The 26,474-nt window shown below is 37.5% G+C and overlaps 1 protein-coding gene across 1 annotated transcript; it reads left to right on the top strand.

Annotated features, from left to right (window-relative positions):
• Positions 1–3,127: 3,127 nt before the first annotated feature.
• On the top strand, positions 3,128–22,864 carry LOC124164139 (neuralized-like protein 4). The gene is made up of 6 exons (XM_046541331.1): positions 3,128–3,209; positions 4,995–5,279; positions 13,268–13,376; positions 19,043–19,225; positions 20,305–20,395; positions 21,917–22,864. The coding sequence occupies exons 2-6, from the start codon at positions 5,006–5,008 to the stop codon at positions 22,070–22,072; spliced, it is 813 nt and encodes a 270-aa protein (XP_046397287.1). The 5' UTR covers positions 3,128–3,209; positions 4,995–5,005; the 3' UTR covers positions 22,073–22,864.
• Positions 22,865–26,474: the final 3,610 nt, after the last annotated feature.

Raw genomic sequence — 26,474 nt, 5'->3', positions numbered from 1 at the left:
ACAAAATTACCGTCTAAATATAACAATGCGTCATTTAATACAAGTACGAGTGTTCTTGGCAAAATCCCTTGAACGGTCTAAGGGATTAAATCGATACCCTATAAATTAACTGCACATATACGCTGTAACGAGGTACCTAATTAGTAACGATTCCTTATCTGTGGAACAATTCCATAAAGAAAATCCTTGAAATTTAATTGTTGATGTAAACGTCACAAAATAACGTTGCATTTTTCGAAATACAATGTTTCTTGTAAAGGGATCAAATGGATCTCCGGTAAGTTGCCTGCACGTATATGCTGTATCAAACTAATTTGTGACATTTTTTTCTGTGGAAAAATTCCTTAAAGGAGATCCTTGAACTTTAATATGTGATATTAAAGTCATAAAAGAACCTTCCATAATTCGAAATACAATCTTTCTTACAGAGGGATCAATCACATCCCCGCGGCCATTTTAAAGCCAAATTTCATATTTTTATACAAAGTAATGGAAAAGATGATCTTAATTATACGCCCATAAAAAAACTACAAAATGATAAATGGTCACGAAATAAAATGACTCTGCGACTCACCTTTTTTACACCGACACTCATCTCAGGACATATGCTTATTTCCTTTCTCATGAATTACGCTCATGGAATATTTTGCGCCGTAAATGATAACAACTAATACTACTGATGTGCCATGCTGGTCACAGCAAGAAAGGGGTGAGAATGCTATTATTATATCGGCAGAAATTTGAGTCTACACATATAATGAGACGGAGGTAAGAGTATTGGAAGCGCGAACAACTTCAAGGGTACTCTGCGGATGCATTTAATTAGAGCAAAATCGGCATCTACAATTTGTGGTTTAGATTATTTCCGACGCAATTTGTGTTGTACCAATCGCATCAGAATATTTTGATATTACCGCCAAAGTGAGGCAAAAATGGACATTGCCAGGTAAATTTGAGCATTTGAGCATTTGAGTTTCTACTCTGAAACACTAGAACAATTCCATGAAAAAATTGGAATTTGACGTAAAAATATAAGTTAAATAAAAGCTACTGCTCCTATAATCATTAGGCAGAGTACTTGAAATCATTCTCCTTGAGGTCAACTTGAGGGGGAATTATTTATTGATTTTTCCAAGCGCACACATGTTTTGCTTGTAACATACATTATGGGGTAACCGGCTTTTCTTTGATAAATGGATGACAACTATTATTTACACTAAAGATAAAGGTTTTTCAGTTGAAAATTGATTCATATAAAAGCGACATATTGGCCTGCAATATGAAAGAATAGGTAAAGACCAGCCCGAAACTAGGAAACCGTAAACTTAAGGATATGAGGGGTTCAGCTACTATTTTAGACGAGTGACAAGCAATGAACGATGCAAGAAGGACATAGTCAGTAGAATAGCCTACGTAAAAAGTACATTCCTGGAAAATAGGAGTTTCTTACTGCTGAAAATATGTGCGTTGAAATCAGGAAATAAATTATTTGGACCTGCACATGGAAGATACTTCTTAATGGCAGTGGTGCAAGGGAAATGAGAGCAACGCAGATATTAAGGCTGAAATCTTTCAAAATGTTTTTTTTTAGAAGAATGACGAGTAGAAAATGGATAGATCATAGTTCATATCATCATAGAGAAACATAGTTCAAGTTTTTATGCGTGACAAACGTAGTTGTAATGCAAAAATAAAGTGGGCATGCAATGTAGGTGGGTGGGATACTTGATACTACTGTAAACACTTAAACCCTTATTCAGTGACTGTAAAGCCATATTTGAGTCTTCACCAAAAGTTGCATTTCAATGGATTCCCACCGCTTGTTTCATTGTATTCAAAGACTACGTTTATAACCTTCATAGCCCAATGGTGACGCTTTGCTAGAATTTTACTCACGAGGAAACAACAAAAATTACATTTATGGAGAATAGTTGCTGTGACAATTGTGATGGTATTAACTTAAAGGCAACAGACGAAGTGAAGTACCTGGGAGTTACGATAACCTCGAACCTCACGTGGGGAACACATATAAAGAATATTTGTGGCATAGCCCTGAAGAAATAAGGATTCGTCAAGCGTATTGTGGGAAGGTTTTCGGATGAGAAATTAAAAGAAAGGTGCTATTTCGCTCTCGTCCGACCGCACCTTGAAAGTCCACCGGTGCAGAAAGACTTAATCTGTGAACTGAATAAAATACAAAGGAAGACTGAGCGCTTCGTCAAAAACTGACACGGGCGTACATACAGCGTTACCCGGATTTTAAGCGAATTAGGCTGGGAGCCGCTGGAGACTCGGAGGCTGCGCGCTAGGCTTAAATTGCTTGAACAATTGAGAATGGATATCTTTAAGAGCGACACGGAGAACATATTATTAGAGCCACACTATATTTCCAGGTCCGATAGAAGCGATAAATTAAGAGAGATGTTTTGCCGAACGGATAGCTATGGGAATTCGTTTTTCCCCCGAACCATAAAGGATTTTAATAAACGTTAATCTCCCAACTTCGTTAGAGCACTTCATTTTTTTAGCTGTAAATGGCTGGTGTCCTAACACCCCCTGCCACACGCCTTTAAGGCGGCTTGCGGGGTGTTATGCACATTTATGGAGAATATTTGCTGTGACAACACTGTGTTTTGCAGGCATTCGATGGAAAAAATAGATGAAGATCGGGTTGGTGTTGTGGCTAGTGTTTTGGATTCACACCCCGTGGGCTCGGGTTCAGTTCCCGGTGCGACGGTGGTAGAGAATTTCTACAGGTCACCCGATACCTGCCTGAGTGTTGCGAGGAGGACACTTCGAGTGCAGTAGTACGTCCGTCGGATGGAATGTAAAGCCTCTGTCCCCTTGACGCCTCTCGATAAGAGCAGGCTAAATCGATGCCGGATTTCTAACCAACCTCTCTACACTGCCCTTCCCATTGGGCAAAAATGACCTTAGCTATCAATGGCCCCGTCCAAATAACATGTCATTCGAATATATCCTTGGAGGAAACGGATTTCGTCAGAGAGATGTCTCCATTGACCCGTGCTATCATGAAAGAAATGCCTTTGGCATCGTTATATCAAGAAATATTTATTGCAGCATGATTATGAGGATGTGTATGCATAAATATTGGTTGCCACGGAGATCTCTCTTCATTGTTGCGACTGAAGTCAACGGGAGCAATTTCTGCCGGCCGATCCCTGACTGTGTCAACGAGCGACGATCATGTAAGTACTGGGATGCGGCCCGACAATTCTTCCTCATCACTAATAGTCGACTATTCTAAGATCGGTTTGACGTAGCTCTCCTGTCGATTATATTTTCAGGTTATCTTTTCACACCTACACATTTCTTCTCTCTCACATTCTTTTTTGCCTGCTCAATATTCGAGGTCCTCTCTTTTCGTTCTTGCCACCTACTTATCCCTCGGGAAACATAATCACAGTTCACTAACACTATATGTTTCACAACATTTGTAATGGTGTGATACAAGTTTCGACACAACACGCTATGCCATTCTCAAAGGTCCGTTGAGAATGACATAGGCCATTGAAATTTTTGTAACATACAAAACTGGTGTATGTGTGTTTTCTTTTTCAATGTTTCACCAAATATCGCCATCCAATCTTAAGTTGGTACTTTTCCCTCGACGATTATCTTCATCAGGCCACCACGTCTTAAGATAGGGCATAATAGTTTGTTTCTCCTTCTTATCAAGGTTTTCACCAAGCTCTCTCTTAGAACTTCCACGTTACATATTTAGTCAAACCTCATTCGATCATCATCATTCCTCTGTTGTACAACACTTTGAATGGCTCCACCCTTAATTTCCCCGCTCCTATCATAGTCCATTATACACTTCCATTGAGAGGCCTACTCCAAATGTAAGTTTTGATAAATATTTCTTTTACTTCTTTGCTTAAATTTCCCGTTTTCATTAAGTCATACTTTTGGTAGAATACTCTCTTTTCCTGGGCTGCTCTGCTGAATTTATTTCTTGCTTTTCCCTTCGCTAGTTTTCCTGCTTCCCAAATAATAGAATTCATTCCCCTGTTCCAGTTTTTGTTTCCCTATTTTAATGTTTGTCGTGACTTCCTCTCTTCTACTGATATCTTAGTTTTCTTTTTTTTTCTGATTTTCAGTTGATATATATCCAATTACTCTACCTATGCTCACCAGAATCTTCTTCGAATAATTCTCTTACACTGTCATGATAGCTATATCACCGGTGAATCGTGCATAATCTGACTAACCCTCATGTCCTTACAGGGAAAAAGCCGAGTTATGACGCTTTAAGTTGGTTCTATGGCAAGGAAATATACTTTTTGATTTTTCACATCCACAGCTAGGCCAAGTTAAGTTGGTTTCCAAAAAGGCTTAAAGGATCACTGTAAATTTTGGAACCCTAAATTTTTCTCAGTTAATGCAATATCTGATAATTATTATTTGCATGAAATTTAGAAGTGTATGTCCTAAATCAAATTAAAATTGGAATTAAAATCTCTGAAACTGATGCTTCGATTGCCTTGGCAACCACCATCAGGAAAAAATAACGTGTCGTAACCTTACCGTGTATGTGGTAAGAGTTAAGAGAGTTGCTGACGTCACCGTTTTTGCGGGAACTGACCGCGAGTGAAAAATTTCACTGATTTAGCGAGAAAAGTTTGTATCTGCTTATTTGTATTTTGGTTTATTTTTCGGTTTTGCGATAGTGATTTCAGAAAAATCGTTGTCAGAGAGGTCGATTCCTATTTACATTGCCTATGGGGATGCACTTCTAAATTCCAAGATAAGCAACCCCGCTGAATCTCTTCTGATAAGTAGTATAGATAAATAACTCACTTAAATTTCCCGCTTCAATTATGTCTCCCTTTTGGTAGAATACTCTCTTCTCCAAGGCTGTTCTTAGTCACTCGTATTACATCCTCGGACATGTTAAGGCACATTCTATCCCCGATGAGAACCTAGTTTCAGATTTGTTGAATTTGGTTTCCTTATTTACATGGACGAAGTCACCATAACGATGCGTTACTCCGCGCTGTTGGTTCTGCTCTCCCTGTCTGCGGTCACAGCAGAACAGAAGGACGCAGCCGATGTGAGCAATTGCGGAAAAGAAGAGAAGGGAGCCAAGTCTTTGACTCTATCCCTAACTGGTTGGAGGAATGGCACGGGAGATTGGGTTGCGGAAGTGTCAGCGCGGAAGGAGGTCGGCAGTTCCACGAGGAACGTGAGCGTTGAAGTGGAGCACAGAATCTTCGAGTGCAACGGGAAGACAGTGATCCTCATGAAGGGAAGACGTGAGTGCACAGGGGGAAGATGAGATGGGATCAGTATTAAGCAGAGCAGCATCTTTCATTTGTTAATTCAAATTACGTTTGATTTTCCATTGCTTGCATTCAAATTGACAATTGTTACCAACTACATACACAATTGGGTGATTGCACCCAAAATAAGCTGCATTTGCACACTGTAGCAATAAGTATTCTTAGTTACAAATAACAATAATGCTACTAAGTAACAATGTTATTAACCCATTATTACCCAATGCTGCTTCTAAGTAACATCAAAAATTCATACATTTTTAGCTCTATTCAGGAAATATTTAAATTCCGTGTTCTTTCGTGCTGTAAAATTTAATGGTGAAATATGTAGCTGCCATAATAATTATGATTTAGTAGAAAATGTTCACTTTTATAAAATGAAAAGTCTTGTAATATAAAATCTCCGAGAAGCATAATTGGGTTACAAAGGGTTAAAAAATGTTTAATTCATCAAGTTATTGTCAAATAAGATATGGTAGCACTTTTACAGAATATTTCCAATATATTGTGGAAAAGTGCTACCATCTTTTATTTAAATAAGTCGCACTTCCACCATATAACACCTGCATCTGCTGAACTTAAGTTATATAATGCTTAAAAACAAATTTATGTAACTTTGTAAATTAAGCATCGTAAATATAACGTTGTCGACGTACAAACTATACAGAAACATAGTAAGATAACACTGTTATATAACTTTTTTTGATCAAAACCGACCCTGGAAACATACAACACCGTTATAGTACTCTCTTTTGATATTATATAACAATACTAGCTGACCCGGCGAACTTCGTACCGCCTAACAATCAATGAACTTACAGTTTACTTACACCATTTATAAATCAAGAGCGGCTGTATCGTTTTTAATCATGTTTAATTTATTATAATAAAATGAGGATACAAATTCAATGAATCTACGTAAATGAGTACCAAAATTGCTTCTCAGAAAAACATTTTCTTTATTGAATCTACACAGGGTGGATCGGAGCACGTTTACGCGGATTTTTTTCAACAAATTTTCTTACGTTTTAGCTTAAGAAATTTTGGGCATTGTGGTTTAACAAAGCAGTTCATGAAATAAAAATTATACGCATTCAGTTGTTGGCAATTTGCGTTATTAGCTGTAAAAAAAATGTTTTTAGGTCCAAGTCTGTTGCATACACTTGGCCCATTCAGGGGGCAGGTTGACACGACCCCAGACCGACGCTTGACTGATGCTCAAAATCGTGCAAGAAAAGCCCCTATGAAGCAGCATTCGCATTAAATGACTTAAGGCGCGTCAGTTTTAGTATCTCTGTTTGGAAAAAATGCACTGCGTAAACGTACTGCATGCGTAAACGCACCACGGTGAGCCCTACACATTTGGGTTTAATGTCTTGCGTCTAGCACCTTCTGAGAAACAACAGTTTTTGTTTTGTTATCAGGCGCAAGATGAAGCGGATGAAGCTAAATAAATATAGCGAAGCAAAGCAGTGACGCAGCGAGGGGAGGTTTTGGGGGATAAACCCCCCCCCCCCAAGAGCTTAGAGAATTTTTTTATGAAAGATTTTGTTATTAATATTTGGGGGACGGATGACTAACATACAAAACATATTTAACCATTCACACAGCCACAAAACCCACTATTTTGAACCATTTATCTTAAAAAAATGTCTGGGAGAAGTGCCCCCACACTTCCCGCTTACCTTAGCGAGTTTTCTATACCCTACAGACCCGTGGTATTAGCTGCGCCCAAAACCCCCTATCCTAGCTACGCACTTGAAGCGAAGGAAGAAATACAGAGGATGGTTTATCGACTCGTGAACATAGCACGCTAAATTGACCATGAGAAAACCATGGGTTTTCATTAGCACATGAGCACAAACAACACAAAAACTGAAAGAATGACCATGCGATTTTTTAATCGTTATCACGAATGCAACACGAATTTGAAATTGAACACGTTTAAGCTCAAAAGGGCATATGAGTTGAGATCATGGAATCTACGGAATGAGGACTTCCTAACCTTTGAATTTTCCTCTGAGTAAAGTTGCGTGAATCACATTCATCACCAATTTTTTTAATGATCAAACACGTTCCGTTGGATAGTTATGGTTGGTTTAGGCTTCGAAAGATCATGAGCACAGAAACTACATTTCTCTGTAAATCGTGCCTTGGTAAGCCAGGTACATCCAAGGACTTAAAATATTCAGATAGATAGTTGGTGATTTCGTCTTCGTTTGTTACACATTTAAAAGATTCGAATCCATGCAGAGTACAAACTATTTGAATTTACCTCGTTTTAGTCATCCACATCTTCGTTCTTGCTCGCTAAATCAACCATCTTTGATTCGGAACACGGACATTACCGTTCGTCAACAATTGCTTGGAGATTTGTTTACAAACACGGTAGTGAAGTGTCAACTCGAGCTGGGCCACGGCTAGGCTTACAATCAGCTCGAATTAAATTTTTTAAATGTAATTTCAATTTAATTAATATTTTGAATATATTTAGTAATTAAAATGTTATATTGTTACTAAATTCAGTTATTAAAGTGGTAAAAACAAAACAAATTATTTAATTTGTAGTTTTGACCGACTTATCAATTGTTGTGTTACTATAACTCCTAAAAGCATGCCCATGGGAAAGAGATGAATTTTTTTGTGTGAAATTATCCTTTTTTTAATGGCTTATATGTTAACCCCGCCTGAGACGAATCCAAAGAACCAAATCTCATTGAAATCGGTGCAGCCGTTCTCGAGTTATAAGTGTTCTAACTAACACGATTTTCGACTTTCTTATATGTATATATAGAAGATTATATAACTTTTTCCTAAGTGGATTCTTTAAAAAGTGATGTATAAAATTTTTGTATAATATTTTTATACCGTAATATTTATGCATTTTATAGTGTTTTGTTACCAATTGTAAACGCGGTATCAGACCTGTTGTTTACCCGTTGGGTCACGAGTTCGACAAAATAAGGCATTCCGTCTATGTTTGAATAGAAAAGGAAAAGCCCAAAGCCTCTCAGTATGCAATGGTTTGCAAGATATTGCAATGTTGTTAATGTGATTAAATGTTTATATTAAATGTGTATAATAATGTTTATATTAATGTTTATGTTTATGGATGATTCAATACCTATATTTACATAGAGATGAGTATTGTTGTTGTTGTTGATCTCTGCTAATAAATTCGAGTAGTATCAAATGGTGATCGATGCGAGAGATATCTTTATTATTTACCGGCCATCAGTCACAACAAGTTGGCGACGAGGATTAAAAAAAAGAAAGATTGTGAAGTTCAAAGACCAGAAAAAACCTTGTCGACGCTTATTTACGTAAATTTAACCCGGATATAATGGACTCAAAACAGCTCAAAGAATTACTTTCTGCGCTGACTTCCGTCATCAAAAATCAGCAAACCACACCAGCTCCGCAGATAATTCCATTTGAAGCCTACGACGCAAAAACTGAAAAGTTTTCTTCGTATATGGAACGCTTCAATAATTACTGCGATCTCAAGAACGTCAGCGATGATATAAAAAAGGCTCAACTCCTGCGTTCATCGATCGGAAAAGATCACTACAATAATCTTGCTGCATTTCTGGGACCAGATGATCCTATTAAAGAAATCGATTTCGAAACCTTGAAGGCTCATTTCGAGAAAATGCTGTCACCATCAGTCTCAACGGTCGTCTCACAGCATTATTTTCTCAGCATTACTCAACAGCCGCATCAATCAATTTCGGATTTCGTCGCATCGCTGAAGGGAAAGCTTAAAGACTGTGATTTCTACGCTACTTGTCCTACTACCTCGTGCAAAAAGAAGTTCTCAATAGCTGATATATTCCTCCGTGCTCAGTTTATCAGAGGCCTGAAGGATAGCTGGATACGAGAAGCGATACTGCAAGAGACAAATCTCAAGGATTTCGACGGAATCCTGACGAAAGCCACAGCACTAGAAGCATCTCGCTTCGAATCGGGACAGTTGAGTAAATCGCCTGAGAGGACATCGGATCAAGCCGCAGATACAAATAAGATTTATCGTCGTCAAGAAGGAAAACGTCGCAGTCACCGGAGTTCCGAATCTCAAGATAATCGCCGTCAGTCCAACTCTCATCCGCGTCATTTTTCCCATTCCCGCAATTCTAGAGGGCATATTAATTATCGGTCATTAGGTCTCGATGGTATTTGCCTCAAATGTGGTCGCACAAACCATAAATCGCGAGATTGCAGAACAATGCGCGAATCTCTAAAGTGCATTTCCTGTGGGAAAATCGGTCACATTTCCAAAGTCTGCATCACCACCCTGCTCCGTAAATCGAAGACCAACACCCTGTCGTCTCAACGCTCTCAAGAACAAGAAGAAGATCGTCACTCAAACCATGATTATGGCATCACTCGCATCGAAGACACTGAGGATTTGTATGAAGTTGGACCAGACACCGATAAATACATCGTAACAGTCACTCTCAATAACAAGCCGCAGTCGTTCGAAGTGGATTCAGGTGCGCGTTTCTCTTTAATCTCAGAACCCGATTTCAACAAACTTGGACTTAATATACCGCTTCAACCGACATCAATTTCTTTCCGCTCATACTCAGACCACGTTATCAAACCCAAAGGCAAAGTTACTGTCTCGGTTACCTATAATAGGAAGTCAATGGACGCCGATCTATTCATAGTACCAGCAGGGCATGATGCTCTACTCGGACGAATGTGGATTCGTGGACTCGGAATTAGTCTAAAAGAAATAGATAACCATGAATCAGGTCTTCGCACTGTCAATGTGAAAGTAGTTACCTCACTAGAAGACATCTTCAAGAAATATGAACAAATTTTTGAAGAAAGAATCGGGTGTGTTCCAAACGTCGAAGTACATCTTCAACTTAGAGAAGGCGTGACACCCATTTTTAACCGTGAACGAGATGTTCCTTTTGCATTGAGAGAGAGAGTTGAAAGAGAGTTATCCACATTGGAAAAACAAGGTGTCATCACTCCCATTATATCAAGTGACTGGGGATCGCCACTCGTGGTAATACCTAAGCCCGATGGAGGAGTGAGGCTATGCGTAGACTACAAATGTGGGGTGAATTCTAGACTCGTTGCATCAAATTACCCCATCCGCAGAATAGACGAGGTTCTCCACAGCCTCAGAGGTTCCAAGTATTTTTGCAAATTGGACTTGTACAAGGCTTACCTGCATTTACGGGTCGATGAAGAAGGGAGCAAGATTCAAACGATTTCAACACACAAAGGCACGTTCCGAATGAATCGCCTCAGCTTCGGGATTAAGACTGCTCCAGCGGAATTCAATCGCATTCTAGGTCAATTGTTGAATGGCTTACCAAAGGTGGAGGCATACTTCGATGACATTATCTGTCATGGTTCAGATCTTGAAGAATGTACCAGAAATCTTACTGCATGTTTGGAACGCCTCAGAGAGAATGATCTTCATCTCAATCGTGCCAAATGTTCATTCTTCAAGGAAAGCATCAGTTATCTTGGTCATGTAGTGTCGCACAATCAGATTCAAAAGTGCCCAGTTAAAATTCAAGCAGTTTCTCAAATGCCACGACCAAAGGATTTAGGTGAATTGAGGAGATTCCTGGGCTTAGTAACATATTATTCCAGGTTTATTCCAGACTTCTCTTCAAAGTCCTATCCACTACGCCGCTTGCTAAGAATGGGTGAACGCTTCGTTTGGTCTGCTGCTGAAGAAGCTGCCTTCGTAAATCTCAAATCAGAGTTGTGCTCGGATAGACTACTCATTCCATTCGATCCATCAAAGCAAGTCATACTCACAACTGATGCCTCACCAACTGGGATAGCTGCAGTACTTAGCCATGATATTGATGGTCATGAGCGCCCAATTGCTTATGCCTCACGAGCTCTGACGCAGGCTGAGTCTAATTATAGTCAGCTTGACAGAGAGGCCTTGGCCATTATATATGCAACAACGCACTTCTTCAACTACATTTTCGGAAAGCGTTTCGTTCTCGTCACAGATAATGAGCCACTCTCAAGGATTTTTCACCCAGATCGTCCACTACCGCAGATGACCTCTTCGCGTTTACTGAGGTATGCATCTTTTCTCAGTGGTCTTGATTACACAGTTCGATGCAAGAAGGGGAGAGAGAATGAGAATGTTGACTGTTTATCTCGCGCCCCAGCCTCTACATCTAGTCCTTCTCTAGAAATCTCTATCGATCAAGAAATCAACGCTTTGCATGCTGAAACCCTGCTACAAATCTCGAGCGCATCAATCACTGCAGATATTGTTGCTGAGGAAACCGCCAAGGATCCAGAGTTGCAAGCGCTTCTACAGGAGCTCAAGACCAGCCGCAAGGATAGCCCGTACACTGTCTCTGGTGACATGTTGTTCCGCTCTGATCGTGCAGTAATTCCGAAGTCACTCCAAGCACAAATTCTTAAAGAGCTTCATATGTCGCATTTGGGAGTAACGAAGATGAAGCAACTTGCCAGGAGATACGTGTACTGGGAAGGCTTAGACAAAGATATAGAACGTCTTGTGAAGAGTTGCGAGTCCTGTGCTAAGGTCCGTCACAGTCCGCCAAAAGCGCCAATTCATCCCTGGAATCAGCCTGATGAGAATTGGGAGAGGGTGCATATCGATTTTGCAGGGCCATTTGATAGCCAATTTTTCCTAATGTGTGTGGATGCAAGGTCGAAGTGGGCAGAAGTCCGCATGATCCATGGCGCTCCATCCTCTGCCAAAACAATTGTTACGCTGGAGGGCATCTTTTCAGTACATGGCTACCCTTCCGTAATGGTGTCGGACAATGCAAGCATCTTCAGGAGCGAAGAGTTCCTAAAATACTGCAAAGAGCGTGGAATATTCCAGAAGTTCAGCGCACCTAATCACCCAGCCACAAATGGACTTGCAGAACGCAGCATCCAGACATTGAAGAGGAGACTTATAGCTGCTGCCGATGATCCTACTCCACTAACCACCAAGTTACGGGACATTATGTTCCGCTATAGGGCAACACCTTTGGCCTCAGGTCGGACTCCTGCAGAGCTGTACTTAAAGAGGAGGATCCGCACTCGTCTCGATGCCCTGCTTCCCAACTGCAAAGCTTTTGTCCCAACAAAACATACTAACTCACGAATTCGCAGTCTCCAGTTGGGGGAGAGAGTACAGGTGAAGATTTATGCAGGAATTCATCACAGTTGGCAGTTTGGCATCGTATTAAAGAAGCTCGGCAATTGCCATTACATCGTAAAGTTGGATAACGGTCGAATCATAAAACGTCACATCAATCAGCTGATAGCCACCTTGGTTCCGAAGAAACAAGTCACATTCTCGCCTTTGTTTCCACAACACACAATGGGTGTGCCATCCTCAGCAGGAGCTGCAGGGGTGCCTCCTGATTATCAATTGCCGCCAACCCACCAATCGCCGCTGGCACCTTCTCCTCCGCAAGTCGTTCGACCAACCCAGTCTCCTTCGGCCAGTAGCCTCCTACCGCACCTTCCCAGGAACCGGCAAAAGCCGACCTATCTTAAAGACTATGTTGTCTTCAAATAAGTGGGGGAGAACTAATGTGATTAAATGTTTATATTAAATGTGTATAATAATGTTTATATTAATGTTTATGTTTATGGATGATTCAATACCTATATTTACATAGAGATGAGTATTGTTGTTGTTGTTGATCTCTGCTAATAAATTCGAGTAGTATCAAATGGTGATCGATGCGAGAGATATCTTTATTATTTACCGGCCATCAGTCACAACAGTTGTGAAACTGCTATTGACAGTACAGTATAAGTTGGTTAATAATGTCGTATATTCCGCCCCTCCGTATATTCGGGCTTCACGTGAGAAAATAAGTGTGACCCGTTTTACCCCGTGCAGAATGAATTGTGCTTGGTACGTCAACGCATGTTTAATTTTCAATTGTTTGTTATAAATCACTGTTATGTATTTTCTACACATACTGTATTTATTGCAGAATTGTTTGGTGATGTTGGAAATCATGGAATGGAAGAGTTATTATTCAACGAGAGACACGGCAAAAATGCATTGTTACTAAATGGTGGACGTTCAGCTTATCGGAATAAGTAAGTTGTTCATTATTTTTCTTTTCGACCTAGTTGTTAAAAAAATTCCATAAGGATAATCAGAGATTCGAGAAATGTGAAAATGATTTTTCAATAAACAATGAATAGGAAATACCGGGGTACGTTGGAGTAAGCTTGGTCCTGCACCATACTATCAAAGATATTGTCATTAAAAGCTCACAATATTATTTTGTGAAGATTTTTCTATCCTTTGAATCAAATTTATGTGTGCCGCGTCCTCCGTAAGTTGATCCATGGTTTGAGGCAGATTGGCCCACCAAAAAATTCATGGGATGAATTGGATGTAGGAGAAAAAACAATAATACATCGTGGAAGGAGTTTATTTCAGCTGTACAAGATGATAACAAGTTAATTGGTATAAATTTTAGATATGTGCGGGGCACGATTCACTGGGCCAATCTCTACAATCGCCACATTTCATAGTAAATACGATTCTACTCTCAAGGTAACAGCCAATCTTGTGTAACAATTAATGCAAAAAGAGCCTTCTTACTTAAAAGATTATAACCTGGTTATAACGTTATTCAATACCCTCAAACACTAGTGAACAGGAGATCATAAAAAAACTCAAAATTTACTTCTGCGTATCCAAAACGGATAATTGGATGCCACGCCACCAACTATGCGTAGACATTTGTGCAACTTCGGGAGAAGGAGAGGGACAGTGCTTCCCACAGATATATACAATAGATTGGCAGTGGGAGTGGGGGGGGGGGTGAAGCCATGCCTTTCTGCTGGCGGCCATGTTGCTTTCACCGACCTATGCGTTTGCGTAAGTAGGGAACTGGGGGAAAATTACATTGTGAAAGATAATGGCGCATTGATTAAGGCTATGAACTATAGAAAACGTTGTCATTTTCGTTTAAGATGTATCCAATTAAAAAGAAAGGGACCGATCGTGACACTTACGTGGTAAATTAACCAATCTTTGAGCGGAACATAACCGTGACGAAGTTATGAAATTGGTAATATAAGCTGAGCTAAGATTAATACTAATTCGGTTCCTGCTCAATATTATGGAATTGTAATCCAAATGCATGAGTTATCTCGAAAAAAAAATATTGTGTCCCAAATGTAGAAGGGGCGTAGCAGATGGGGAAAATGGTTAACTACGTCGTCTGCTATAGTGTAGGAAAGGTAGCCTACAATCGTGAATACATGGTATTGTTCACCCTTAGATTTACCAGCGACATTGTCATACTATTCAAACAAAATAATTCGAAAATTCCAAAGGTTTGATGCTTCCACTTACTGTATTTTTGTTGTCAAAGAGTTGTTGCTCAGTTAGAGTTGTCAATTAGACGAAAAACGTAGAAGCAATGCTACCTAACCTTTCACTGCCATGAGTATTCGGGCCAAAAATATTATGTAATTAAATTTGATTCAACCTATTTAAACCCATTATGATCTAACTTTCTGAGCAAGGCATGCTGCTTGGTGCTGTAAAATGCTTTTCTGAGGTCGTAAATAGTCAATGCGATTGAATTCCTATCCTTAAGCATCAGAAATATAATTTACATAATTTTATATAGGCAGTGTTTTGGATTTCCCCTCACGATCACCCAATTGCGAACTTGAAAAGAAGCTATTGGCTTAAAAAACTCAACGATTTGATCCATTATCATCAATAATCAGTTTCATGTTGTTATAATATTCGAAGGGGAAGCAGACTATAATATAAATCTTACATCATGAGGGGGTACGTTTTTAATTAGAATTTCTATCTTACCGGGATAAGTGATTATAACAGACACCATGTTCTATATAGAAGCCACAAAATGATCAAATACCTGATAAGTACTACATGGAAAGGTTGAATTATAATGAATGTGACCGCGTCATTTCACCGCGAGCACATGCAAACCATTATTTAGGCGTTCAGTTTCTCGGAATTTCACTCAATAGATATTAAAAAAGTCAAAACTTATGCTTTTGAAAGAAATTCGTTAAGTTTCCAGATAGAGTTAAAGGTTCATAATACACGCTCTACATATCTTAATAAATAATAATACTACAACGGAAATAAAATTCCGATACAATGTAATGATGCAACAGCGGAAAGTACATGACATAATGGAAACTGGAGAAAGTCTTTTCTTGGTAAACACAGAAAACACAACTGAAAACATCATGATGATTCCGTCATCAAAGCACAGACACCGAGACAGAGAATGCACATGTTATTAATTACCGATCCTAGAGATATGAAGCTACTGCATTTGAAATGATATCGCTTTCAGAAACTCCGGTAAATATCCGCTTCCGTCACACACCTTTAGAATTTGTTTTCGAGAACAATTTGCAAATCAGCAAAAATAACGTGTCACAGTTTCATGATGCTATTTCTACAACTATGTGAATTTTGCCAACAATAAATTTAAAAAGGTAGAGCATAACCTGCACTCCACGTGATATAAATTTCGTGGCGATACGTACAAAAAAAGGCATTTGAAAATATTTTCATGCTCTGTGAGATGGAAGCGGAGACATTACTGAACGCAAACCATGCTTTCCTTATATCTATTATTTACGCGTGTAGAGACACATTTTCGCCCCAGGAAAATTTTCCCTCGTAGTATACTTAAATGTGCACCCCCACATAACGCAGTGGTTCACCATTCTTCTTTTAAAAAGCTCCAAAAGCAGGAAAAGTAGCCTCTCAAATACATGTGTGTTAATGGCACATGAGCAACGGTCGGTGAAAGCAAGATGGCTAGTTGCGCAAAATTCTTCTGCCGGCCGGCTTCAGCGCCACCGTGAGGAAAGCATAGGCACTGCCAATCTATTGTATATATCTGTGGTGCTGCCTAACTTCTTCATTGGTTTACAGCGCGCTCATGCCTCAAGTCAGTGAACTATCTCGTATTGGCCAAACTGCTTCTACGAGGAACGTAACCCAAACAACCTAAAAAAGCAGTTAAATAATAGTTGTTGGATGACACAAGAGCGCAAATCCATGATAATTTGAATCTTTTTGCATTTTTTCCATCATAGTATATTGTTTTTGTAAAGACCTTTTCCTAAATTCGGTGAATGAGTTACCTCTGAGATAGGATTTGAACTTCACATTTTCTAAAATAAATTCCAATTATAGGATCCACCGGAATTCATTAAAGAAAATTGACATTTTCTTTTTTAATATTTGAAACTACGCTTAAAAATTGACTTATATTTACAGGATGTAAATTCTCATTTATCATTAAATCGTTCAACTTATCCATTTAAATACTATTTCGACGATAAATAACTCAAAACGTATCGAGGGTATGGACGAAGATAAAAATTTAATTGAAAAACGTGAGATTGGAACACTTCTATGAGTTACTAGCATTCGGATAAAATATTCAGCTTATGTTGAAAAAATAGCCGAAAAGCCTATTCAAACATAAAGTTGTTGAATAAACTGCTTTCAATGAAACATGATTTTAGTTTTTAGCAGAGAAGTATGAAAACACTAGCATTATATCAAATCTAAACTCGCATCTCGTATATTTTTTGCAATCGTAATCTTTATTGAACCGCATTTATACCAGCAAGGTTATTCCTATTATGACATTGACATTATTTACATTGGCCAAGGAATTTAATAATTATTTTATTAGTGTTTTTGAATCAGCAAAAATCAGGCAACAAGCACGAAAAAGTATTCCAATGAAAGATCCATGTTTTTCCAAAAGTCGGTGTGACTCATTCTATTTCGATCCTATTGTTCCAAGGGAAATAATTAATTTGGTAAATTCTCTTCGCTCTAGTTCATCATGTGGCTTTGATGGAATAAATAGCAATGTTTTAAAATTGATTATTCATGATATAGCACCTGTACTTACTCATGCATATAATTTAAGTTTAACCTCAGGCGAATTTCCAATCATATTTAAAAAAGCAGTTACGATACCTCTTTTTAAAAAAGGTGATCGAACAAAAATCCAAAACTATCGGCCAATTTCAATGCTTTCAACCTTCTCAAAAGTCTTGGAAAAGTTAGTTAAGCACCGGCTGCTTACCTTTCTTAATTCGGGCAACTATTTTAGTATTAATCAGTACGGGTTTAGACGTAATATGGGAACTGAAGATGCCTTGACAAAATTTATGACTAATATATATAACGAATTAAATGAAAATAGACGCACTGGAGGATTATTTATTGATATAAAGAAAGCCTTTGATACGCTGGACCATGGCATTCTATTACAAAAGATGCACGATGCTGGTATCCGTGGTGTAACATCAAATTGGTTTAAATCCTATTTGTCTGAACGTACTCAGTGTGTTAGAGTGGGCCTAAAGTATAGTGAATTTAAAATAGTGGACACTGGTGTGCCTCAGGGTTCTATACTAGGACCAATATTATTCCTAATGTATATAAATGATTTATGTAGTTTTAAATTTAATGGTCTTTTGACAGCTTTTGCTGATGATGTCGCCTTAAGTTACAGTGGTTACGACCAAATAAGCATTGCAAATGACGTTCAAAATGACTTGTACTTCATACGTAAATGGTTTGATTATAATGGGCTTGAACTAAGTGAAAAAACCAAATTTATGTTTTTTGATCCTAGCAACTGCTATGCATTCAATCCTAAATTATATTACCATAACGAAGACTGCCTAAAGCAGAACTGTAGTTGTCTAGTAATTGAGCAGGTCAGCAGCATAAAATATTTAGGAGTTACATTTGATAAATACTTGAAATGGTATCACCATATAAATGATTTAGTAAGAGTCTTACGATATTATGTATCGAAGATGTATTTTATTCGACATAAGTGTCCTTGCCATTTTCAAGTAATATTGTACAACGCTTTGGTTGGCACTAAGTTAAGTTACGGTTTGATATGTTGGGGTGGTGCCCACAAAACGGCATTGAACCCTGCAGTGGTACTTCAAAAAAAGTTAATTAGAATAATTGCCAACAAAAATCGTTTTGAGCCTTCTTACTTGTTAGCTGTTCTTATTTGTTAGTCTTAAGTTATTGCCATTAAGGTACATGTTTGTTTATAAAACTTTAAAGTTATTTTTTTTGCGAAGTGGTAGTTTTCCAGCAATTTCTGGAACCGAGCATGGTTATAACTTACGTAGGAATGTAAATTTTCTAGTTCCTAAGCCTAATCTTTCTTTATTTAAAGATCATTTCTTTATTTGGGGCCGAAGATTTTTAATAAATTACCTTGTTTGATCAAAGAGTTAAAGAGTATAAATAAGTATTGTAAAAAGGCCAAAGATTGGTTGTTGTCCCATGGTGATATGGATGATCTTTTTGATGTTTGTGAATAATATAAATATTATTATATATTATTTTTATATTTTTGTGAAAGGAGGAAAAAAAGAAATTTATTTTGTTCTGTCCACATATTATACTTTATTCTTGCTTATTGTAAGTTATTGTATCACATATATGTTTCATAGTGATAATGTTTCAAAAAATTATATATACTTTATATTTGTTCCTGGTCTACCGTGAAATTAAATTTTTAAGATGGTAGCTCCCATGCTGGTTTTTTAACCATTGGAGCTACCTAAGGCTCCATTTGTGTTGTCCTGTTAAAAAAAGTTGTACATTCATCTTGGAGTATTAAATTCAATTCAATTATGTAGCACATTTTCATTTATACCGAAAATCATGTACGTCTGCTTTCATATTTCAGTCCGGAACCTCAAGATGGTCATGGGGCACTGTTCTCGAGCCGGCCGCTGAAGGACGATGAGCTCTTTGAAGTCCGGGTGGAGAGTAAGATCAGCAAATGGGGCGGAAATTCCATTGGCATCGGAGTCACCGCATTTCCAGTCAGTTCTTTCAATTCCACAACTCTCTGGATGATGGATATCAAGTGAGTTCATGATTGCGAATTGACTTACAACGAGCCATTTGGGTAAAATTATTGGGACCATATTCCCGAACCTGGCTCAAAAAAGTCCTCAATTTTCCACGTTGGCTCCTATCTCAAACTCACGTAGGGTTTAACTTACGGATCGTATTTTAGAACGTATTTTAGGTTATATTTTATTTTTGAGAGCCACCGTTTGCTCTTAATAATATCTTGAGTGTTGTTTATCATATTTAAGGACACGATCAATATTTTGAGGCGTCACTTGGTGAAATTTCATCTTTAATGTAAAAAAATATGTAAATCTCACGCATGTAATCGGATTAATAGGTAAGTGTATGAAAAAGGGGGAGAATTATCACGAAATTTTAAGCCTGAATAGCTGATGCCAGTATGTATTAGCCAAAATTACTGATGATGTTCAGGTCGAAAGCCCACCATTTTAAAACTTTGAGCCATGCGCTCTATTACTTTGCCCTGTTGCCGGATGCTCTGGATAACTCATTAATACGTAAATTGCTTCATTTTATGTGAAACAAAGAAATTTCACCGAGTGACATTTTGCCTCATTGTAAAATCTCCTATCCCCCCCTTTTCCCTCGCCCAACATATTCCTTGCTCCTGCATACCCTGCCAGTCTTTCCTAAGACGTTGAGAAGGAAACTTTTGGCTTCGAAAGATCCTGAATAATTTCCCACGGTTTTCTGTTATTTTGTTTTTTTAATGTAGTCCCAGTGACTCGCCCGTGTACTATTATTATGTGCTACACACACCAAACATTTTTTGATATCATTGCTGTTATATTTTTACATGCATATTTTATAGTTTAGCATACGTTATATACGTAAATTACTTTATTTTATGTAAAATAAATAAATTTCACCGAGTGAGATTTTACATCATTGTAGTGCTCATTTGAGTGAAATTTACCATTTTTTTTATTTAAAATACAAAAATCATTAGAGAGAGATGTCTGTGACGCATTTTATAAATTATCACAACGTGAAATTTTTGCAGTCTTAAATTGGAAAAGGAAATTTACGGAATCTCTGATAATGGGTGATGAATGGTTTCTTTTTCAGATACTTGACCTGGATGATGTACAATAACAATATTTACGTGGATGGGAATGTCAAAAAGAATGGTTACGGAAAGAGTTTATCTTCCCTGGTGGTGAGTTCCTTTTCATAATAATACCAGAATTATGTAAAATGCGCCACGTTAACCTATTGAAAACTAAGTAAAGTATTATATGTATACGTGTTTGGGGACGCTGCTTACGAATTTGACCACTGGACTTTAAAAAAAAAACATAAATTTTCGAACACCACTGCTCAGAAATTTTAGTTGGATATTTTTGAAATGTTTTCACTTGGAAAGTCTCCCCATTTTTGAAGATTCTTCAAGTCACTCTTTTGCGTCGGACATTTCCCTTCTTTCACCGTCTCACTCCACTTCGCCATCTTTCTATATCCTTCCTAAACTTTATAAATCTAACAAACCCAGGCCGCCCCATAGTTTCCTCCAGAAATTATCCTACGGAACGCATTTCTGCATTCGTTGATTTCTATCTCCAACCCTACATTCAGTCCCTTCCAACTTACATCAAAGATTCCCGTTACTTCCTTTCTAAACTCAATTCCATTTCCCTCCCCCCCCCCCAATCAGCCCATCATCATGGCCACCATTGAAGTCACATCACTGTATACTTCTATCCCACATTCTGATGGAGTCGCTGCTCTCAGCCACTATCTTTCACTACGACCCGCACCTCAAAACCCCAGCACTGATTTTCTTCTTGATCTTTCCCATTTTATTCCCATCCACAACGCCTTCTCGTTTAATAATGCATCTATCTATTTAATATATCTATTTAATAATATACTATCTGCAAGTGTCCGGCTGTGCTATGGGAAGTAGGTGTAGTCCTACTTATGCCAATCTTTTCCTTGGCCTGTTCGAAGACTTCTTAAGAAGACTGAGAATGCTTCCTAAAAAGTTACCCTCTAAAACCTCTTTTTGGCTCCTATAAATAGACGACATTTTTCTCCTCTGGTCTTATGACATCAAATAACTCTCTAAACACCTTTGTCTCTTCATTCAACTCTTCTATCTCTGTCATATTGCCAGTAAGTTTAAAGTTACAACCTTTGAAAACATCCATAAATGTCTTCTAATGGCGATGCGTATTCTAGATAATCTTGCATAAAATGTTCTTTCTTTTGCATTTACGTTGAATTTTTTTGTAAATGATCAATTGAGTTGAAACTCGTAGAATTATTATCATCATTCATCTGGGTGACCATGTAAATCTGCATTAGCCAATGGAATACCTTTAATCAGGACCAAAATGACCTTCAACCCGAAATTAATTTTAATACATCCTTATTTAAATGATTTTCTTTTTGGATATTCGATTATATTTTGTTTTTCGTAGAAAATAAATTATAGCTATGCATCAATTGTTATGAAATCATTATATTTTTTTCAGGTGATCAAGTGAACATGCATTAATCAAAATATTATCTTTAATACCAATGAAAAATGCCTTCAAACGCATATATTTATTTTGATACATCCTGCATAAAATGGTTTTCTTTTTGGATTTCATTTTCTTTTTGGTTATATTTTGTGTTTCAAGATAATCACTCATACCCATGTTAAAGATTATATGAAAATATTTATTTTCTTCAGGTTGGTGACAAAGTTGGTGTGACGCGAACTAGCAATGGTGATTTACACTTTTTTGTGAATGGAGTTGATCAAGGTATCGCCGCAAGCGGGATACCTCAACATGTCCACGCTGTGGTGGATTTAATCAGAGATTTCGTCGCAGTTGCCATAGTTTAGAGGCTAGCAACGTAATCAGAAAAGTAAAATGCGAAAGCAAAAATGATTTGATTGGGCTCCTCAAGGGGAACATATTAACCGTGTGACGTGTGAAGGGTTGATGTTAAAGCAGTCTGACGTGATTGCTCCTTGAATGAGTGACCTGTTTTAGTATATGATGAAGTCTTATTTTTTGTGAGATCAGATGAAAAATGTGTAAACTCTCCTCAATTAAGTGTTCTCTGAATTATATCTTAAATCATCACCGACTCATTTTAAACACAGCTCCGAATGTCTGTGATACTTTAAGGAAATATTTAATTAAAAGGAAAGAAACATGGGAGCTAAATTTTCAGTATATTTTGCCATTCCTCGGTATTTTGATTATTATTGATTTATTAGTTCAATATCATTGCCAAATTGGCACTTCTTGCCAGAATAACGAACCAAAAAGATTTTATTCATGTTTAAATATGCATAATGTATTTTCATATTCTCAAAGTAAACCTCTGAAAATGACAATGAAAATGTACACTACAAAAATGTTTAATGCAATAAGTAATAAAAGGCACTTCAGTGTTAGCACTCTTGGCTATTTTTCGTTCTAGAAGATTAAATTTCAATTAACATTTATTTCACTGAATATTCGTCAGTTGCATCATTATCAGTGACAAACGCAATTCCTGATATCTGAAGGATACTGTATTAAGTGGTGTTTAAACTATTTCTGATTATAAAAGTTGCAGGAATGTGATTGTAAAAATACATAATAACTATGTACAATGTCCAAATAAAAGAATGAATTTCTTCTTACGTTCTGTCTTTAATTATGCCTTTATGCTGAAAAAATCAACGTGAAACTTTTTCGGAGGAAATTTATAAGTATAATCTCATATGAGACATTGCTTTTTGATTGTGTTAAAAGTAAGGTGATCCGGAAATAAGATAGTATGGTACGCAATTTATTTAATCAGAGACCATTTATATCCATGGGGCACAAATACATTTTACATTTATTCTTTTTACAGTTTACAGATACATTTTACATTTATTTAGAGCGCATTTAGCGTTATTCAAACGTTCAGCTGCTGGTAGCAAAAGTCTTACAGAAAAAGCGTAAAGTAACAGCTACACAATGCCACTTAGGAAACAAAGTAATGAGGGTGGGCACTGTCTCCGGATAAACAATATGAAAATATTGAAGGAATATCACTTATCATTCGATGTATATATAGCCTGATATTACACAATTGACCAAATAAAAACCAAATAGAAAATCAGATAGTACATTTGAAAATATAATATTTGGAGCATAAATATTACATATTTCAGATCAATCTAATATATATTCTGAGGTGGAGATTTTCACAGTCTATAAGATGGTACATAGAATTATATATTGTAAGTAGATGTACTATGGCCTGGTATGATTTATCTTGCATAATTTCTAGTCATTCGCTTGTTTTGTCCTTATTATGCACACATTGGTCATATGTATAAACACTATGAAATCATTTCATTTAATAGAAGGTAATATATATCCATTAGTAGCATACATGATATAAAGAGATTAAAGGCATAAACCTTCCTAGTAGCCTCCCTAAATTAATAAAATATTCGGCTTGCCTCGGAAGAGGTGAAGTTCCGTTCTTGCCCTTTAATTCAGCGACCACTAGTTCGAATCCCGCTCTGTGGGAGCTCTAAAGAGTCCTTTCCTCCCTCCTAATTAAAGAAAAAGAAGAAAATATCGTGATTTGCATTATTTTTCATGTCATGTGCGAGGGAAAGTCAGCAATAATGTTTCGTTGGTTTTTAAATTTGTTTCAAATATGATTCGTTGTACTTTTTACAGATTGTTCAATCAATTCTTACATTTTTCTTATTCAAAATTAAAATTTAAGCATCTCAAGTTGCTAAGAAGATTATTTTTGAAATAAGTACAATTTGTAAATATATAACCGTCTTTGGATAACCTTGATTAGTTCAAAATTGGCGATACATTTAATGATAAATAATAGGAAATATTAAAAATATTGCTCAGATGGATATATAATCTATATTCGCCCCTGGATACCTAGGTATGTAACATATATATAACTCAGTATATTTTTAACTATCCTCCGAGTTTAATGATAGAGAGGAATTTCACCAATTTCTCAAATACAAAATGAAAAAAATGGCAAAAAAACGATTTCAATTATTTATTAGGATTATTTGGTTTTTCCATTTATTAGTTCATATTTTAATATGAAAAATTTCATTATGAATGGCAGATATTGAAAATTTCAATTAATTATACTACCCTCAAATAATAAGGCATTAATGTCATTTTAATTATACGAGGGCCGTTTATTTTTCAACCTGCGATAGCTCAGCAAAAACACCATACAAGCGGCAAGCAGGTACTGCGCAGTTAGGGCAATTGCGCGTCCTCCGCACCACACCCTCAAGTCATTTCTGACCGTAAGTTGTTAGTTTATGGTTAGGAGCAATCTCATTATCTACACTGCCACAAATTTATTCTCCCGCAAAAGAGTGCACTGCGGAGCGATAGCCAGAAAACTCGCCGAATGGCTTTAGTATTGACATGTCTTAACCTTTATGCCGATAAAGAAGAATATTTTAATGCACTGTGGCTAGTGTGTGCAACAGTATGAAACATTACGTCCATTCCCTTTCAAAACAAAAGAAGATACATGCTGACTTCTGGAAGTGTTCCGATCCATGACAACGCCCGTTATCTCAGCGCTGATGCAGCCCAACCGCTCCTTGAGCAATTTCAATGGGGCATTTTCGATAACTTGCTATGCAATGCCAACCTAGTGCCGTGTGACTCCCGCATTCACGCTGAAATAAAGATTTGGCCAGGAGGGCAGCGTTTTAAAACGGGCGATGCGCTTCAGGACAAATGCAACATTCATTGGAAGCCATTGGCGGCAACACCCTATGAAGAAGGTATAGCGAAGATTGTCCACGGGAACGACCAATTCCTCAACCGCCGAGGCGATTATGCCGATTATGCTCAATATTTGCAAATGAAATGATTTTTAATCAATCATTTCGTCTTCTGCTCATGGCCCATCGGAGCTTGAAAAAAAAATGTCCCTCGTAATTATCTAAATATACGTACTAATCCCCCTCAAAAAGGCGTGTATTGGGATTCGTTTGGGCAGATTCCTGAATTTGAAAGGATAATATTAAATTTCCCAAGAAAAAATACTCTGACTGTTTGTGCCGTCATGGATCATATTAGTCTACATAGCATACTAACATTCGAAAGTGGGCATCTTTTTAACACCTAAATAATCCTTCTGCTTACGTCCTTAATCACCAGCTCATCGTATCTCAACCGTGGTCTGCCTTTTGCTCTCCTTGCCTAACACCGGTCGGCCAACGATAATTGTTATTATTCCAACATTTGTCATGACGTGGCCGATGAAATTGTCTCGTCTTAAACCCAAGGCATTCAATAAACTTCTCTATTGACCCTTCTCTCCTTAGAACCTCCTCATAACTCACTCGATCAATCCATTTTTCCTTCATCATTTTTCTTTAACTTCTCATTTTGTAAGCTGCAAACCTTGATTTCTCCGCTGCTGTGATAGCCCATGATTGCTATTCTGGATGGAATAGCAGCCATTTCAAGCAAGTGTATCGAATCAGAGAAAGAATAGATAAAGAATAGATTCAGAGAATGAATAGATTAAAAGATAAGTCAATTCAGAGAATGAATGCTATTCGCCGATATTGCACCCGAAGTTGCAATAATATTGCGTATTGCAACCCAGGTGCAATACGGTATTCAGAACGGGTGTAATCCGTGTTTTATTACACCGGAAGGCGTAATTCTCAAAATAGCTATAGCGCCGTTGCAATTCACTATTCTGAACGGCGAATCGCACCAGGTAGGGTTGCAATAATATTACACCGTCTCCCAGGTCGGGCTATTCGGTATTACACCCCAGAAAACGTGCGCATTGCGATGTTGGATTGTTTTTCCGAGGTTAAAGTAACCTAATCACGTATTAAAAAATGGAATAATAGCCAAAAATTAAATTACATCTACTTTATTTTAATTAAATAATCGTAGCATAAGTGATGAATATTTAACTAGCTAAGCGAATTGGGTAGAAATTAACATTCAAGCTTAATATGTGGAGCACAAGCTTGCTTCATCGACAGTACGTAAACAACAACAATTAATGCAAAGAATTACTACGAATAGCCCAAATTTTCCGTAATGCATTCATATTTACAATGCATAATTTTATTTCAACACTTGACGTGCGACGAAAACATCCTCAATCTGGGCTATCAGGTCGATTCTTGGAAAATTTCAAGGTTTTGTTAACATACTAACTCGCCAAATAAAATAATAGTTACAGCTTTCAATGAAAACCATTTATTACCACAATAATACCAT

This window comes from Ischnura elegans, chromosome 8 (genome assembly GCF_921293095.1).
Source record: "Ischnura elegans chromosome 8, ioIscEleg1.1, whole genome shotgun sequence".
NCBI classification, from domain to species: domain Eukaryota; kingdom Metazoa; phylum Arthropoda; class Insecta; order Odonata; family Coenagrionidae; genus Ischnura; species Ischnura elegans.
The sequence above is the reverse complement of the archived record's forward strand: the minus strand, read 5'-3'. Positions and strand labels throughout refer to the sequence as shown.

Excerpts from the sequence above, each read along its gene's own strand:
- LOC124164139 (XM_046541331.1), top strand. The coding sequence starts at position 5,006 with ATGCGTTACTCCGCGCTGTTGGTTCTGCTCTCCCTGTCTGCGGTCACA. Across the intron at positions 19,226-20,304 it reads CTCTGGATGATGGATATCAA|ATACTTGACCTGGATGATGT; the intron begins GTGAGTTCATGA and ends TTTCTTTTTCAG. Across the intron at positions 20,396-21,916 it reads AGAGTTTATCTTCCCTGGTG|GTTGGTGACAAAGTTGGTGT; the intron begins GTGAGTTCCTTT and ends TATTTTCTTCAG.